At 44.9% G+C, this 16,164-nt stretch overlaps 1 protein-coding gene across 2 annotated transcripts; it reads left to right on the top strand.

Moving 5' to 3' along the window:
• The first annotated feature begins 5,151 nt into the window (after window positions 1–5,151).
• Window positions 5,152–14,348, top strand: IL19 (interleukin 19). 2 transcript variants are annotated; one of them, XM_017525316.2, is made up of 6 exons: window positions 5,152–5,360; window positions 7,572–7,717; window positions 7,868–7,933; window positions 10,851–11,003; window positions 11,993–12,067; window positions 13,843–14,348. In XM_017525316.2, exons 2-6 carry the CDS (start codon window positions 7,574–7,576, stop codon window positions 13,936–13,938), a joined length of 534 nt encoding a protein of 177 aa, XP_017380805.1. In that variant the 5' UTR covers window positions 5,152–5,360; window positions 7,572–7,573; the 3' UTR covers window positions 13,939–14,348. The 2 variants fall into 2 exon arrangements, with proteins under 2 accessions (XP_017380805.1, XP_037593379.1); XM_037737451.1 differs by lacking the exon at window positions 5,152–5,360 and having other exon boundaries at window positions 7,549–7,717; window positions 13,843–14,007.
• The last annotated feature ends 1,816 nt before the right edge of the window (window positions 14,349–16,164 follow it).

Consider the following 16,164-nt stretch of genomic DNA (forward strand, 5'->3'; position numbering starts at 1 on the left):
TTTTTTTTTTTTTTCTTTTTCCTGGATTTTATGATGTTTCTGGTATTTGTTAGCTTTCATGAATTTGTAATTTGTTCTAATTTCTCTTTCTAAATAAACATTTAGTTTTGTCTCTAATTTTGTACTCCTATTTTTGAATTCAATTTTTTTCCCAGATGGGATGTCACTATGTTGTCCAGGCTGGAGTGCGTCAGTGCAATTATAGCAGACTGCAGTCTTCAACTCCTGACCTCATGCAATCATCCTGCCTCAGCTTTCTGACTACAGGTGCACACGGGGACTACAGGTGTGTACTAACACACCCAGCTTTTTTTTTATTTTATTATTTTATTTTTTTTTTTGCTAGAGATGTGGTCTCACTTTGTTGCCCACACTGGTCTCCAAAACTTGGCCTCAAGGGATCCTCCCACCTTGGCCTCCCAAAGTGTGGAGATTACAGATGTGAGCCACTGCACCTACCCTGAATTCAATTTCTTAAAAGGACCCTCCCCACTCAATTGTATGAGATATAGCAGTTTCCAGATTTAGCAAATACAAATACAAGACATCCAGTTAACTTGGAATTTCAGGTAGATAAACACTGATATGTTTTCATGTGAAATTCCAAGTTAAATGTGCATCTTGTATCCAGTGGGAATATAAAAAAAGAAAGCAGTGGTTAACTCAACCAGGGTTGAAGTGGGGAGAAGGAGGACAGTGGGGAGAGGAAAAGAAGAGGAGAGAAGCTTCACAAAGGAAGTCACACCAGAGCTAGGTCTTGAAAGTTAGGTTGGTGTTTGCAAGGTAGAAGAGCCAGGGGAGTTTTCCAGGTAAGATGAGCCTGTGAGGTGCGGGAGCTCTGCAAGAGAGATGAGGTGGAAAATTTAGGCAAGGTCCAGGCTCTGATGGGTCTGGATGCTGTGGGGAGCAGATTTTTCAAAGGAGAGGCCCCAGGGCGTCATGCTGGGAGTTTCAGACTGGAGAGTTCCAAGACTGGGTTTGCGTTTTAGAAAGTACACCTGCCTAGGGAAGAGTGGATTGTTCAGGAGAGGAATGGGGAGGCATCAGTTGGGCTCTTTCCATTACCTATCCCTCCATCCCATCTCCACTGAAGCTCTTTCATGACATTTGAGTCCCAGAGCCCATTGACATAAGATGTGTCACCCAGGATCTGAGGCTCTAGATGAACAGGCTTTGACTGAGAGCCCTGTGGGCAAAATGGAGGAAGAGAAGGAAGTCCAGGTTGAAGTGGCATAGGTGCCCAAGATGGATTTGCGTTTCCTTCCCCAGGAGCACAGGAGTGGCCAGTTTGGATTTCCTTAGGTCATCAGCTTCCTGGGTAATGACAAGTCAGAACAGCTTGGGTTGGGAGAGTTACATCACCTCCCCTGCTGAACGGGCTTGAGGTCCCTCACAAGTTCCTTTCCACTTTACCTGATTCCAGAGTGAAAGGGCAGCATGTGGTTGGGAGCTGAGCCACAGGCGAGGAGATGGAGGTTTGAAAGCAGTCGTGCAGCTTCCTTGCTGTACCAGGGAGGGCTGGTTCACTTCTCCATCTCTTCATTGCTGTAATGGGAACATTGAACAGGGTTCTTTCTGTTACATTTTCTGACCCTCATTTCCAAATATCACAACAAAGGAGAACCAAACCCAATGAGGAATAAAAGAGAAAGAAAAGAAAATAAAAGAAGAAAAATGAGAAAGTTTTTTAGGTTTAAATTTCCCAATTCTTTTTCTCATTTTTTTTTGTTTTATTTTCAAAGCTATACACAATTTCACACATATCATTATGCTCGAGATATATTTATCAAGACATTTAAACATCTATATATTCTGTTTTAAAAATTCCTATTAGCTTCCCAAATAAAATATCCATCCATCATTATCAGTAATATTTCTTTCTTTCACAAATTTGTTCTCTGTCATACTTCTTAGTGTTTTATAGTCCTCATAATGATAGGTTCTTTTTCAAATCTAACCAAAATTACTCATATATATCTAAAGCATTTCATCCAAATCCTGCAGTAGGGCCACACATTGCTCAACTCCATGGAGCCTTATTCCCATAAAAGGCAATAGGCATGGTGCCCTCTGGAATTACGCAATTTTTACATGCGCTCCAGGACTCAGTACTTAGGAATGGCCAGGATCCATGCTTTTATGGGAAGGAAATTGCCCTGACATCACTATGAAAAATTCATGAAGTCGGAGTGCATGTTGGGTAGGGATAAGGAATTGGAAGGCATGAGAGAGCTATGTCCAGTACATGTCAAACTCAGAGCATTCCACTCTGGCTTGCCAATCTTCCTTCAGATTTTCCTGCTTCCCTATTTAACAAGTGGAAAATTGAGCTCTGATATCTCAATGGTGGGTCCATTGGTCCCAAAAGTCCCAATTCTAAGACTAAATGCAACCTTATGTCTGGGGACCAGACTCATAATTTAATTGCAATCCTGGGAAAGATGCCATTCTATCTCAATCTATATTCTTATATTTGATATTAGGGATCAGGCAGCAAGGCTTAAGATGAAGAGAATTTATTTCTTATTGTTCCCCCTTTTTCCTGATTTAGGAGCTCTAAAAGGGACTGTAACATTGATAACAAATGTCATCATTTTCAAATTGCTCATTATGTGCCAGGCACTGTGCTGAGGACTTATGTGTAATCACTTCATCTTCATGCTGTGCCTACATGGTGAATGTGCAGTAGACTGGATCTGTACCATTTTACAGATGAGTAAACAGGCACTGAGATTCTGTGGCTTTCAGAAGGCATTCAGTCTGACAGCCATAGAAAGCAGAGCCAGTCAACCCAGCTTCCAGTACCAGCGATTATGATATACTGCATGCTGGAAGTGGAGCTATAAACACATCACTATTTCCCTTTCCCTGCAAGCTTCCTGATATGATATATTTGCCCTGAAATGAAAGCTGGGTCAGAATATACAGTCTGAGCACAGGGGTGAATGTGGGGCGAGACTGAGCACGGATAGTGTTGCAATCCTCTCACATGTGCAGAGGCGCTCTGGGCCAGGCAGCTCAGGCCCTGCTGGGAAAACAGCACCCACCTCCCTCCATCCGACCCCTCTGGGGGAAACAGGGGTTAGGGTTAGGGGAGATTCCTAGGGGAGATCAAGAGCAGCTCTTTGCTCCCTCTTCAAAGGAGCAGAGAGGTGTCCATTAGCTCCTAACAAAGGTGTCTTCTCCTTTTCCAGGTGCCTGGCATAGAAATACATAATAGTTATTAAGGAGTACTTACTATGATATAGGTCCATTAGCACATTCAAATCCTAACAGTTTATTTCACCTATTTTATGGAGCTTTAGAAAGCCTTTAAGTAGCTTGTCCAGTGTCTATAGACCTAATACATTTCATCCAGACTCTGTGATAAGGCCACATATTGCTCAACTCCTTGGAGTTTTATTCCCATAGAAGGCAATAGGCATGGTACCCTCTCTGAGCCTGGCTGGCCACACCCTCATCTTATTTCCTTAATTGTTTTATTTCTTCTTTAATATATAGATGATTAATCATTATTATGAAATGCACCCTTCTTCTGGGTCTTGACATGCAGCTTCTGGAAAAAATAAACCCCCCACCTCCATGCAAATGAGAATTTTTTGCAATTCCATGTCCATACAGAAAAATCCAAGTTAGGTCACCTTCCTGAGAGCTGTGGCATGCTGCTAAGAAGGGAAGCGACCAAGAGAGAAGAGAAGAGAGAGAGAGCCAGGATTTAAACCTAGAACTATATTGTGAAGCACTATAGTCTACCACTTCCCTCAACACTTACCATTTTATTATGTCCAAGATGCTGGACCACAAGACATCAAGTCCCTGGGGTTTCTTTCCCTTGCACCTGTCCCATAAAAGGCCCGCCATCCTTCCTGTCCCTTTTCCTTCTCTGCCGTTACCCTGTTGCCCTCTCTATCTCCCCAGTCTGGCTGCAGGGTTTGTACCAGCCCAATGGGGTCTCATAATTGCACCTCATCCCCAGGTCACTTCATTTGGTTAAAAATAAGCTCCATTTATTCTGGGAGCCTGTGTTTGGGGATGTCAAAAGACAAAATTATAATACATTTAGTTTAAAGATCTTAATTGGCTTTTATTTGCAATTCTAGAATCAGACAACCTCTCATTTTATGAAAATAGAAAGAGTGGTCCCATGAGCTGACAGAGGAGTGTAGCTTTATAGGCCGAAAAGGGCCGGAGGAAGCAGAAACACAGAATAAAAAGCAGATTGGTCATTTTAAAGTTACTTTCCTTGTAAAGGTTACAGCAGAGGAGACTTCCTTATGTGCTGACTAAAACTGGCTTGTTTGAGGATTTGCCTATTTTCTTTCTCTCTCCTGATCTCTCAGAAGGTTAGATAAACAATTTAGTTTCAGCATGGTGGTGTGGAACTTCATTCAGCATGAGTGACTCCACTTCGGTTTGGCTTGTTGGCCTAGTGCAGTAACTCAGTCCAAACTAATCACCTCCTAGAAATTTTATTTAATGGGAAGAAACCGTTTATACCCTATCTTTTCATTGCCCTAAACCCTGATCCCTAGAGGACTTTATGGTAAAGAGTTTATGTAAAAAGATAATTTAGATAGAGAGTCTTCTAGCTCAAGAGTAAGGATTTCAGGTCCTGGCTCTGCCACTGGCTGCTCTTAAACCTCTCTTCTTTCCAGTGTCATTCTCTTTCTCTCTCTGCATTAATCAAGAACGAGAGAACCCTCCAGGGGACAAGATGAAGGGGAGAGAGATGATGTGCAAAGAAATCCTTGCTTTATGAGGGGGAAAAATGTTCCCCATGAAGTTCAACAAAACAATGCAGGTAAAGCAGTTAGCTAGTGCTTGGCACATGGCAGACACAGCTGCCTGAGGCATTGGGGAGCTGGATCGTGCTGGAGCAGAGGCACCTGCACAACCTCCTGGGCTGGCTGCTGCAGGGTGTGGCTGCCTGAGAGTGCTTTCCTGAGTTGGCCTAAGTTAGGTCACTTTCCTGAGAGCTATGGCACAGTTGGTAATGTGCCATAGCTCTCAGGAAAGTGACCTAACTTAGATTTTTCTGCATGGACATAGAATTGCCAAAAAATTCTCATTTGCATGGAGATAGGGACTTCATTTTCCTAGAAGTTACATGTCAAGACCCAGAAGAAAGAGGCATTTCATAATAATGAATAATCAGCTATATCTTAAAGAAGAAAGAAAACAATTAAGGAAATAAGATACTAAGAAAACAAGGGGAAAAATAATCTCCGCAAGGTGGATCCGCCCAGCAAACCTTGACAGCATTTCCTCTTATCCACCTGAATAAAAATGACCAGCCTTTCCAAATGGCAGAGAGCACTGAGAGGAGAACTGAGGAGCAGCCGGCAGACACCAAGTGAGAGGTGAGGCTCATGCTGTCCGTCATTAGCGGCTCATATGCACCACCATCCTAGCCCTCTTCCTTCACAGCTGCAGGGAGGTGACCTGTTATCATTGTGTGTGGCTATGATGCTCCAGATGCTGGGCATTTGTTAGAATCTGACGGGGTACTCTATAGAGGAGGCGAATTTTCTAGGATCTTATTTTCAATGTGAAGAGATAGAGAATGGGAGGGAAGGAAGGAAGGAAAGAAAGGTAAGGGATCTAATGTCTTTACTATTGCTTTTTTGTTCCAAGAACTGTGTTGGGCACTTTATGTGTTATCATTTTTTAATCTTTTACAGTATGAAAGATCTTTTTAAATGTAGTGAGCACTACTGGTTCAGAAATGGGCTCCTGTCTGTCTGTTGTCAGGGAAGCTACTGGGATTGCAGGGTGTGATGCCAGAGGGAAGCAGTGTTGTGAGCGGAGTAGCTGTGGAGAGAGCCGGCTCAGGGACTGGTCCGCCTTCCCTCGAACCTTGGCTTGGGCAGGTTACTTCACTTTCCTGGTAAAATGAGAATAGAAACAGGGTGGTTGTGAGCATTAAATGAGAAAATTATGTAATATACTTGGCACAGTGCCCAGTGCACACGGAACGTAGGATAAATGTTACCTGCTACTGATATCTGAATCAGTCAAAATGTCTGGAATTGCCTCACCAAGCTAAGGGGGCCATCTTTTCCTCTACAAAATGCTTGAGGCTCCCGGCCTGGGATGAACAGGCAATATCCCACTGCTTCTGAGAGTTATCTTGTCAGAAGAAAACCCACACTCTCTTACTTGGCTTTCTAGAAGCACCCCAGTAGCCTTTAGAGGGGACAGAACTCTGGGGGACTCTCCACAAACTTCCCTGGCAATGGGGCCCATCCTTGTTTAGCCAGAAAGAAAGGTTGAAAAAAGAGGAAAGGAGCTCTTTGCCCTAATGCCTGCCATGTGGTGAGGTCTCAACACACACCTGTCTGTTCCCTGGGAATGATGCCGACTTAAGGAGAGACAAGGCAAAAATGGTTTCTGAACAGGATTTGCTGTTTCCTGGCTTTCCAGAGAAGGAGATGGGAATCCTGAGGAAGGCGTAGGGAGTTGGGGCAGCTGGGGTTCACACTCACATGCGTGAGTTACAGCAACTCTAATGACAGCTCTGCAGTCCCTGCAGCTGCCTTCTCTCCACAGCCACACATGACACGCTTACCTTGGCACACACAGCTGGAAATGGGAGATCTCAGTGCGCACCACGCAGGGTGCATGGCAGAGGGCTGCTCTAGTCACATGTGTTGTCATAAGACACGCATTAACACTAAGCTCTATTTGTACGCTGGTGTAAACGTGGGGGAAAGCAGAGATAACTCCATAAGCTGTACCATTATATTTTATGCACTTTTCTCTGTGTGCATTCTATGGCCCCATATAAAGTGGTTAAATGAAGAGGCAGCAAGAAAGACAGAGGCAAGAAGGGTAAGAGAAAGAGAAGAGGTGGCAAACATCTCAGGGTCTGGCCCTGCCTGGGAAGCAGCTAGCTGCAAACATGCTCCCCGTACCCTTTGTCTCAGCGGGTGACGGATGGGAAGTTGCTAAGGTGCCCTCTACCATTGGCATCTTCCCCCAGCTCCTCACTGTGGCTAATTAGTTATAGAAGACGGCTTGTGCCTCCCTTTCCCATCCTCTCTAGCCTAGCTGGCGTCAAACAAGTGATTTTAAGCAGATGCACTCTTGAGGTTTATAGTAAAAGTGTGTCACTTATTTCAGGGGCAAACATAAAAAACCAAGTGCGCTTTTATGGTTTTTCACATCTGTTGCCCAATTCCTAGGACATCTTACCAACCCTGCTTTTCCTATTTAATTTATTAAAAACAATGCTTTTCACCCCTGTTGACAAAGTAGGCTGCGTTGAGTCATAGGAGAGTTATATGCACACAAGCATGCTTCCTGGGACTTAAGAGAGTGTTGTATCGTGCTTTCTGGGGTGGAGGTGGGGGGATGGGGGCAGTGTGAAAGAACCCATATCCAGTTGGTTCAAGAAGACCAGAGAAGGAGACACATGCCTCTGAAACTCCTCAAGGCTGAAGTGTTTAGTCTTTTTCTCTTGTATGTCGCCTGGCCTGACTTCGAAATTGGAGGGGGGCATCAATCAAGGGTCTTCTCTTTCATTGCCCTCCACTCTTGGCCGGACAGCTGATTTCCTCCCCTTTCTGCAGGCATGAAGTTCCAGTGTGTTTCCCTCTGGCTCCTGGGTATAATGCTAATCTTGTGCTTCGTGGACAGCCGTAGTCTCAGGAAATGTCTGATTTCCACAGACATGCATCATATAGAAGAGAGTTTCCAAGAAATCAAAAGAGCTATTGTGAGTATGAGTTGGGTAAATGTGTGGGTGATGGGGCATGCCTCCCCTTGCATCTTAGCTTGAAAATGAGTTCCTTCTTATTACATTTTGCATCTCAGGAGAACATGGGATACCGATTGCTTATGTCTGTTTTTATGTTTCCCTCCACAGCAAGCTAAGGACACCTTCCCAAATGTCACTATCTTGTCCACATTGGAGACTCTGCAGAGCATTAAGGTATTGGCCTGTGTCTGCTTTTTCTAGTATTTTTATCTTCATGTCTAGATGGCTCTGGGCTGAGAAAGAAATTCCTATCTTGTTCCCTTCTCTTTCCTACTCTCCAATGTACTCTAAATGCACCAGGCTTCTTCTTTGTCAGCTGATGTGTTAGAGCATGCTAGTGTCCCAGGGACTTGTGACTCCTGGGAGGAATTAAAGAAGCGCCACTTCCTAGAGAGTGATTGGGGGTGTCAAGTGCTCAGAGAGGACAGGATTTCTGTGGGTTAGGAGTAATTTTGGAAGATCCCATGAAGGTAGCTAAGAAAACAAACAGTGAGTTAAAAGCCAAGGAGGTTGTAGTTAGTGGATAAGAGGAAGGAAGGTATTGGGGCAGCATAAGAGAATAAGAGAATGCATTTAAGATCAGTGAAGGTCGGACAGAGAGGTGAACCAGAGGACATATGAGTGAGTGGTGGGAGATGAGGTGAAAAAATACCTTGAAGCCATTTTATAAAGGTCCCTGGAGCCAGGCTGAGCCTCAGGCTTATAATACAGGCAATAGGCTGGGTGTAGTGGCTCATGTCTGTAATTTCAGCATTTTGACAGGTTGAGGCAGGCAGGATTGCTTGAGCTCAGGAGCTTGAGACCAGCCTGGGCAACATAGCAAGACCTCATCACTACAAAAACAAAACCAAATAAAAAAAATCAGCAGGGCATAGTGTCATGCAACTGTAGTCCCAGTTACTTGGGGGACTGAGACGGAAGAATTGCTTGAGCCTGGGAGGTTAAGGCTGCAGTGAGCCATGATCATGCCACTGCATACCAGCCTGGGCACCAGCCTGAGACATCCAAAAAGAATAAAAGAATATATGTTAGGGCACACTAGTGTCCCAGGGGCTTGGAACCCCTGGGAGGAATTAAAGAAGTGCCACTTCCTAGAGAGTGATTGGAGGTGCCAAGTGCTCAGAGGGGACAGGATTTCTGTGGCTTTGGGGTAATTTTGGAAGGTTCCATGGAGGTAGAAAATAATAAAAGAAAATAATAATAGCAATAGAGAGTTACTGAGGTTTTTAAGCCCAAAGTTATATGATCATAAGTTGTTTTAGAGAGACAATCTGATGCTCTTCTTATAATGGACAACATGAGGCAGTCCAACCATCTAGACAGGAGGTGAGGAGAGTATGCTACAAAACAGCTGGCTTACTAGGTGATCATTCATTTTACAAAAAGGGCCATGAGAGGTGCCTTTAAAAGTGAGCTCCTCCAGTCCTGGGAAGCATTCTAGAAAGATTCAGTTTTGGGGGTGTATTTTATACGACAGAGTGTAAGGTATATTTGTATTGAGTTACTTTTTTCTCAGGTTTCTCTGCATGCGTGAGAGAGACACACACAAACCCCTTCATAATTCTTCTAAGCAGTGATTTATTTGTGGTGAATCATTGTTCACCACAAATAAATCACTACTTAGAAGAATTAGCCACTTAATAAATAATGTTCTAGCCACTGTAGACACATAAGATATGACAATTGGAAGGGAACCAAAAGACCATTTATTCCAAAACTATTCAACTGAGGACATTGAGACCTCAGGAGAGAGCATGACTAGTCAGTAGCAGAGCTAGGAATAGACCCCAAGTAAACGCCCCCACCTTTGGATTCTTTCTCCACTCAAGGTTGGGAAGTAGCCTATGTGGAATAAGAAAAGGAGTCAATAAGGATTCAGGTCTTTATCATATCCTCCCCTCCCCTCCCCTCCACCAGTCCCCCTTCCTCCCCTCTCCATTCCCCCACCCCTCTCCCCCATCCTCTCCCTCCCCTCCCATCTTCTCCCTCCCTCCCCTCTCTTCCTTTCCCCTTCCTTTCTCCTTCATTTCCCTTCCTCTCTCCTTCCCTCCCTTTCTCAGCCCCACCTTCGTTTTTTCAGCAGTGTTCCTTTTTTCTAGTACCACAGTATTTGATAGTGCAGAGGGGTATAACATTTTGCCCTTCTGATTAAGGGAATCAGCAAGAATGAAGGAAGAGAAGGGTTTTGGTTTTGCCATCTAGGAAAAGCTGCCACTGGGGCCAAGGAGGCTTTGTTTCTTGAATGCTAATGAAGACGAATGTGCTGTCCTAAACCACTCTCTGCTTAGACTGAACGGTTAATCTTCTGCAGAGTAATTTACTGGCTCTCAGGGTGGGTGGCTTCTAGTTGGCTAGAATGAAACTGTCTAACCAACTTCTCTGGGCTGTGCCTGGGAATTTAGAGACCATTTCTTTGGGACCACTACACTCTGCAGGCTGCAGACCTACCCAGATGCCCATTTCTGCAGCTTTCAATCTCCCTTCTGGCAAATCTTAGCCTCATTCCAATGACCCTTTGGTTTTAAAAGGACAGACTGGAGGAGAGGCTAGCAGTGTGGCCCAAAGTAAGGTGGCCAGAATGAATGCAACGTGATTACCATTGGAGGAATGTGTGCCTAGCATATGACTGGCATGCAGTAGCCCTTGTGTGTTATCAGACGGTAGACAAAACAGAGAGGCCAACTTCACCACCTGTAATGTAAGGAAGTCCTTTCCAAGAAAGCTGCTTAGCTATCAGTCCTCTTAAAAAGGAGGCAACTGGTTCCTGGAAAGATTTAAGTGGAAGTTAGTGATGACATGCTAGGGATACTGTAGAGAGAATTAGTCTGTGACCGATTCTGGGCCCCATCCTTGGTAAATGTATTTCTTGGCCATACAAAAAAAGGGGCGAACTGGAATCTCATCTCACCATCTTTGTCATAGTAGCTTTGATGGGAATAAAAGAGGATGAACACTGTGAGACCATTACGAATTTTTCCAAAATGACTTTTGATTCTCTCATGTGTTGCTGCCCCTACTCAAATGGACTGCCCTGGCCTCCACCACAATGAGAGAAGAGGCCTCTAGGAGTTACTCTAATTTGTGTTTGTAGCCCTTAGATGTGTGCTGCGTGACCAAGAATCTCCTGGCATTCTATGTGGACAGGGTGTTCAAGGATCATCAAGAGCCACACCCCCAAATCTTAAGAAAAATCAGCAGCATTGCCAACTCTTTCCTCTACATGCAGAAAACCTTGCGGCAATGTGTAAGTCACTGGATCAGGATTCCAGCATCTGCTCCCCGTCTGCCCAGGAGAGGCCAGAAAATGCTGGCCCCCATTGACCTCCAGATATGGTGCCTGGAGTCAAAGGAAATTCTCTGCCCACATCCACAGGGAGAACTGTTGAGAACCTCTCCCAGTGCCCACTGCTTCCCCAGGGCTCCCTGCCTGCTGAAAACTCCACAGATGGTCTCCTCCTACATGGGGTGACCAACTTAGGTCAGCGTATTCCTTAGTAAGAGGCATGCCAAGGACTCCAGTTCTACCATAAGCATACCCCTGGTTTCTCTATTTCTGGCCCTTTGGGGTCTCTATATCAATAAATCTCTGCGTAGTTCCTTGGTATGGCCTATCCCTAAAGGTCACCAGGAAATTCATTGCAATCTATTCAAATCCAACATTGAAACAAAACCAAAGGAAACCAACAAAAACTTAGACCAGGAGAGAACCTGGGTTCTAGCCCCATTCCCGCTAATGATTTCCTGTGAGACTTTGTGGCAAGGGACTTCACCTCTCTGTGCCTCAGATTCTAAAATTGTTAGAAGGGATGATGACTCCTGTCCTACTTGCATTAATACGATAATGAACTCAAATGAATTCACCTAACCAGTTACTTAATTAATAATTGGTTAAAATGTTTCTTGAGTGCCTTCCCTGTGGGATGCTGCGCTTAGAGCAGTGATGAGACAGGTCATGGTGCCTGGCTTCCATGCGTGTTCCATATGTGGCTTCCATATGCCAGATCGTGCTGACAGTCTGATGGGCTCTAAATGCCAAAAATCAAAAGCTGTGGGCAAATGCAGGTGACTCTACGGATGAGCCATATTCTCCTGTGGCTGCTCCCATCTGAGTTTACTCACCTGACTTCACTGTGAGAGGGAAGAGCAATGTCACTCCTCATGCTGGGAGGTAGGAGTAAGAGAGGGTCAGGGTTGAAATGTCCTCTGATAGGAGCTTCCTCCACTTTATCACAGCAGGAGCAGAGGCAGTGTCACTGCAGGCAGGAAGCCACCAATGTCACTAGAGTCATCCATGACAACTATGATCAGGTAAGACCTGGGAATCAAGGTGGGGAAGATGGAAGATGAGAGGCAGAGCAGGAGGGTGCCAACCCTTCAGCCTCCTCTCCACTCAAATTCATGCGTTCACTCTATAAGCAGTCATGTGGGCAGGCCTCAATTCTCTGTGTCTGTAAAGAGAGTTTTGATCTTACCTCATTTGCGAATCCCCTGGGCTCCTCATCTCCATCATTCTTCCACCATTTTCTTATACTCTCATATACCAAGCCTGACCTGTATGATTCAGGGGAAAGCGCCCACTGCTTAGGTTAGGATGGGATGACACAGAGAGAACAAGGAACCCCCATGAATTGTGAGCTGTTACTCATGGAATGTGTTACCTGCATGCTGTCACTGCAAAAACTATTTGCCCTCCCGTATTCTGTGCAGCGATGAAGACATGGTCTTCTCATGTTAATGTTAGTGTAAAACGCACATCTCATGTGGATGTAGGGAGAAGCAGTGCTTCTCATGAGCATCAGTAGAAGATCTTGTTAAAATGCAGATTCTGGCCAGGTGTTGTGGCACACGCCTGTAACCCTAGCACTTTGGGAGGCCGAGGTGGGTGGATTGCAAGGTCAAGAGATCGAGACCATCCTGACCAACACGGTGAAACCCTGTCTCTATGGAACATACAAAAAATAGCTGAGTGTGGTGGCATGTGCCTGTAGTCCCAGCTACTTGGGAGGCTGAGGCAGGAGAATCACATGAACCCTGGGGAGTGGGGCGGAGATTGCAGTGAGCAGAGATTGGGCCACTACACTCCAGCCTGGTGACAGAGCAAGAGTCTGTCTCAAAAAAAAAAAAAAGAAAAGAAAAACAAAAATGCAGATTCTGGTTCAGCAGGCCTGGGGTGAGCCTGAGTTTCTGCCTTTAGATCACACTGTCAAATGCCAATGCTTTGAACAGCAAAGAGGTAGGGAATCTGTTATGGGCTCTGCTTCTTTGTGGAGAAGCTCTGTAGGATAATGTTATAGAAAGAGCTAAGAGTTACGTGGTTCTTACTATAAGTGAGGTATTCTTCTAGACACACAAGTATTCACACACATTTGTCCTTCACAACAATGCTATGAGTCATTATCTGCATTGGACACAGTCAGAAGCTGAGGCTCGAGTAGGTGAACTAACTAAACTAAGTTCACACTGCAACTGCATGGCAGAGGCGGGATTCAATCCCACGCTGGCTGGCTCTACAGGACATGCGAAAAGCATGAACTCAGTCTGCCGAGGAAGGAGAGGGAATAGGCAGGAGACTTGGGTTCCAGTTTCAGCTCTGTTACCAGCTGGCTGTGTGACATTGGGTAGGACGCTAGTCCATAGGGGATTTAGTGCTCTGACATGTCACATGGGGATGCCATGCTCTCCCGACCCACTGTCAGCACCTCAGGGAGGAAGATGTTCTGGGATAGAGAAACACTAAAGCAAGCTGATGTGGAGAAGAAAATCAGCAGAAGAACTGGCCAGTAAGGCAGGTTTTTTGTTTCCCATAATAAACAGAGTGGGGGGGAAATAAGGGGAAAGAATGAAGAATTTTAAAGTTCTATTTATAAGGAGCTGACATGATTTAACTGCTTGTTTGTGGGGAAAAATAACTGATTGCCTGTGAGGAAAATAATTTTGAGTCTGTATGTTATGCAGATATATTTCGTGACTTAAAAAAAAAAAAAAAAAAAAAAACCTCGTAGGGACCAGCATATGAAGAAAGTGACTTGAAAACCATTATACAGTCTAGAAAGGTGGATTCTTACAATGATCTCTCATTTCAGCTGGAGGTCCGCTCTGCTGCCATTAAGTCCCTGGGAGAGCTCGATGTCTTTCTAGCCTGGATTGACAAAAATCATGAAGTAACATCCTCAGCTTGATGACAAGGAGCCTGTGTAGTGATGAGGGATGAACAGCCCCATGCGGTTTGCTGTGGGAGACAGCCCACCTTAAAGGGGAAGGAGTTGGGGAAGGCACCTATGTTTATTCAAATGAGAAATCTCCCTGCGAATTTGGAATTCTCTTCTCTGGGGTTGGGGAGAACCTGGGTTTGGGCCGATCTCGCCTTGCAGTTGAAAGTCCCATTGGCTGGCCTCAGGCTGTCTGATCCCACTTGAAAATAGCCAAAAAGTCTACTGTGGTATTTATAATAAACTCCATCTGCTGAAAGAGCCTGCAGGCCATCCCGGGAGAAAGGACCGCCCCGTCTCTAATTTATTGTGAAGTCATATAGTCCATGTCTGTGATGTGAGCCAAGTGATATCTTGTAGTACACATTGTACTGACTGGTTTTTCTGAATAAAGTCCATATTTTACCTATGAGTGGAAGTGTCTTTTCATTCAGGGATAGTCAGTCAAGGAATCAGAAATGGAGATGATTAGAAATGAAAAGGGCCTTAAAGAACATAGCAGGAAAGGTGAGTCCTAGAGGGGGATAAGAATGTACCCAGGGTCTCAAAGTAAGTTGGTGCAGAAAAGGGTTCCAATCAGGGCCTCTAAATTCTCCAGCCAGCACCCTTTCCTCCACATAAAGATCTGGAAGACAGGATGGATGCCTCTGCCACTGACTTCTCCACATCCCTCCATTTCTGATCTCTCTTTCTCTGTGTCTCTGAATCTGTCTCCATTTCTCTGATTTTTCTCTCTGCACTTGTCTTTTTCTGTTATTTCTTTTTCTTCTTCTTCTTCTTCTTTTTTTTTTTTGAGGCAGAATCTAGCTCTGTTGTCCCGGCTGGAGTGCAGTGGCATGATCTTGGCTCACTGCAGCCTCCACCTCATGGGTTCAAGAGATTCTCCTGCCTCTGCTTCCCAAGTAGCTGGGATTACAGGCTTGCACCACCATGTCTCACTGTTTTTTTGTATTTTTAGTAGCAACGGGATTTCACCATGTTGGCCAGGCTGGTCTTGAACTCCTGACCTCAAATGATCTGCCTGCCTCAGCCTCCCAAAGTGTTGAGATTACAGGCATGAGCCACCATGGCCAGCCTCTGTTATTTCTTTCTTACTACTCTCAACCTAGATCTATCTTCCCTGACCCCAACGCACCCTCCAGGGATGAATGCATTGGGCTGAGGAGAGGATGTTTCTGACAGAGGGATGGTTGTCAGGTGACAAAGCTGAACAAGAAGGACAAGTAAGTAGAGAGGCTATGGGTACAGGCCAAAAAGGGCACCAGCATCCAGATGAACACTGCATAGATAATTCAGAGCACAAATGTGCATCTTTAATAACAACAGTAATAAGTGACATTTACTGGGCATCCGCCATGTGCCAGGTGCAGAGATAATTACTTTACATGCACTATCTGGGGTCAGTATTCATACTGTCACTGGATGGCTGAAGCAGGCTTTTTTTTCTTATTATTCCTGAGAAACAGATTTCATATCACATGCTTTAACGGAAAGAACAGACCTCTGAAGTCCAGCCGGCCTGGTTCCGGTCCTATGTGACTTTGAACAAAATATTTAACGTTTCTAAGTCTCAGTGTCCTCTACTGTAAAGTGGAGATATTAACATCAGTCTTGATGTGTTGCTGTGGGCATCGAGTGAGGTAAAATGTCTCTCATGACCTAAGCAGGGTGGGAGACAGCACGGTGCAATGTAAAGACTGCTGATTCAGGGGCCACGTTCTGGCTCTAAGGCTTAACCTGCCAGGAACTGCCCAGGGCAGGTCAGTACGTTTCTTTGGTCCTTAGTTGTTGGTAGTGTGGACACTGACCCTTCTCTACTACCTGCTCTATATGAGTATTTATTTATTTTTGGAGATTGGGTCTCACTCTGTCACCCAGGCTGGAGCACAGTGGCATGATCATAGCTCACTTCAGTCTAAAACTCCTGGGCTCAATCAGTCTTCTCTTCTTGGCCTCCCGAAGTGCTGAGATTACAGGCATGAGCCACCATATTTGGCCTCTATATGATCATTTAAATGCTGGAGTCATTATGAGAGTTTTGATAGCCCTAATATCTGGCACATACCCCTCCTGGCTCTGTTTCCCTCCTGCTCCTTTCCCAGACTCACTCTGACCCAGGCACACTGGTATGCTCCGTGTTTCTCAAACATACCAGGCATGTTCTCACCATACAACCTTTTCACTTTGCATACATGC

The sequence above is a fragment of the Cebus imitator genome, unplaced genomic scaffold, assembly GCF_001604975.1.
Source record: "Cebus imitator isolate Cc_AM_T3 unplaced genomic scaffold, Cebus_imitator-1.0 Scaffold38, whole genome shotgun sequence".
NCBI lineage: Eukaryota > Metazoa > Chordata > Mammalia > Primates > Cebidae > Cebus > Cebus imitator.

What these genes read in the sequence shown, in the direction of transcription:
- IL19 (XM_017525316.2), top strand. Translation starts at nt 7,574, where the DNA reads ATGAAGTTCCAGTGTGTTTCCCTCTGGCTCCTGGGTATAATGCTAATC. An exon ending in AGACTCTGCAGAGCATTAAG is followed by an intron (nt 7,934 to 10,850) that starts GTATTGGCCTGT and finishes TTGTGTTTGTAG; the next exon opens with CCCTTAGATGTGTGCTGCGT. An exon ending in AGAAAACCTTGCGGCAATGT is followed by an intron (nt 11,004 to 11,992) that starts GTAAGTCACTGG and finishes ACTTTATCACAG; the next exon opens with CAGGAGCAGAGGCAGTGTCA.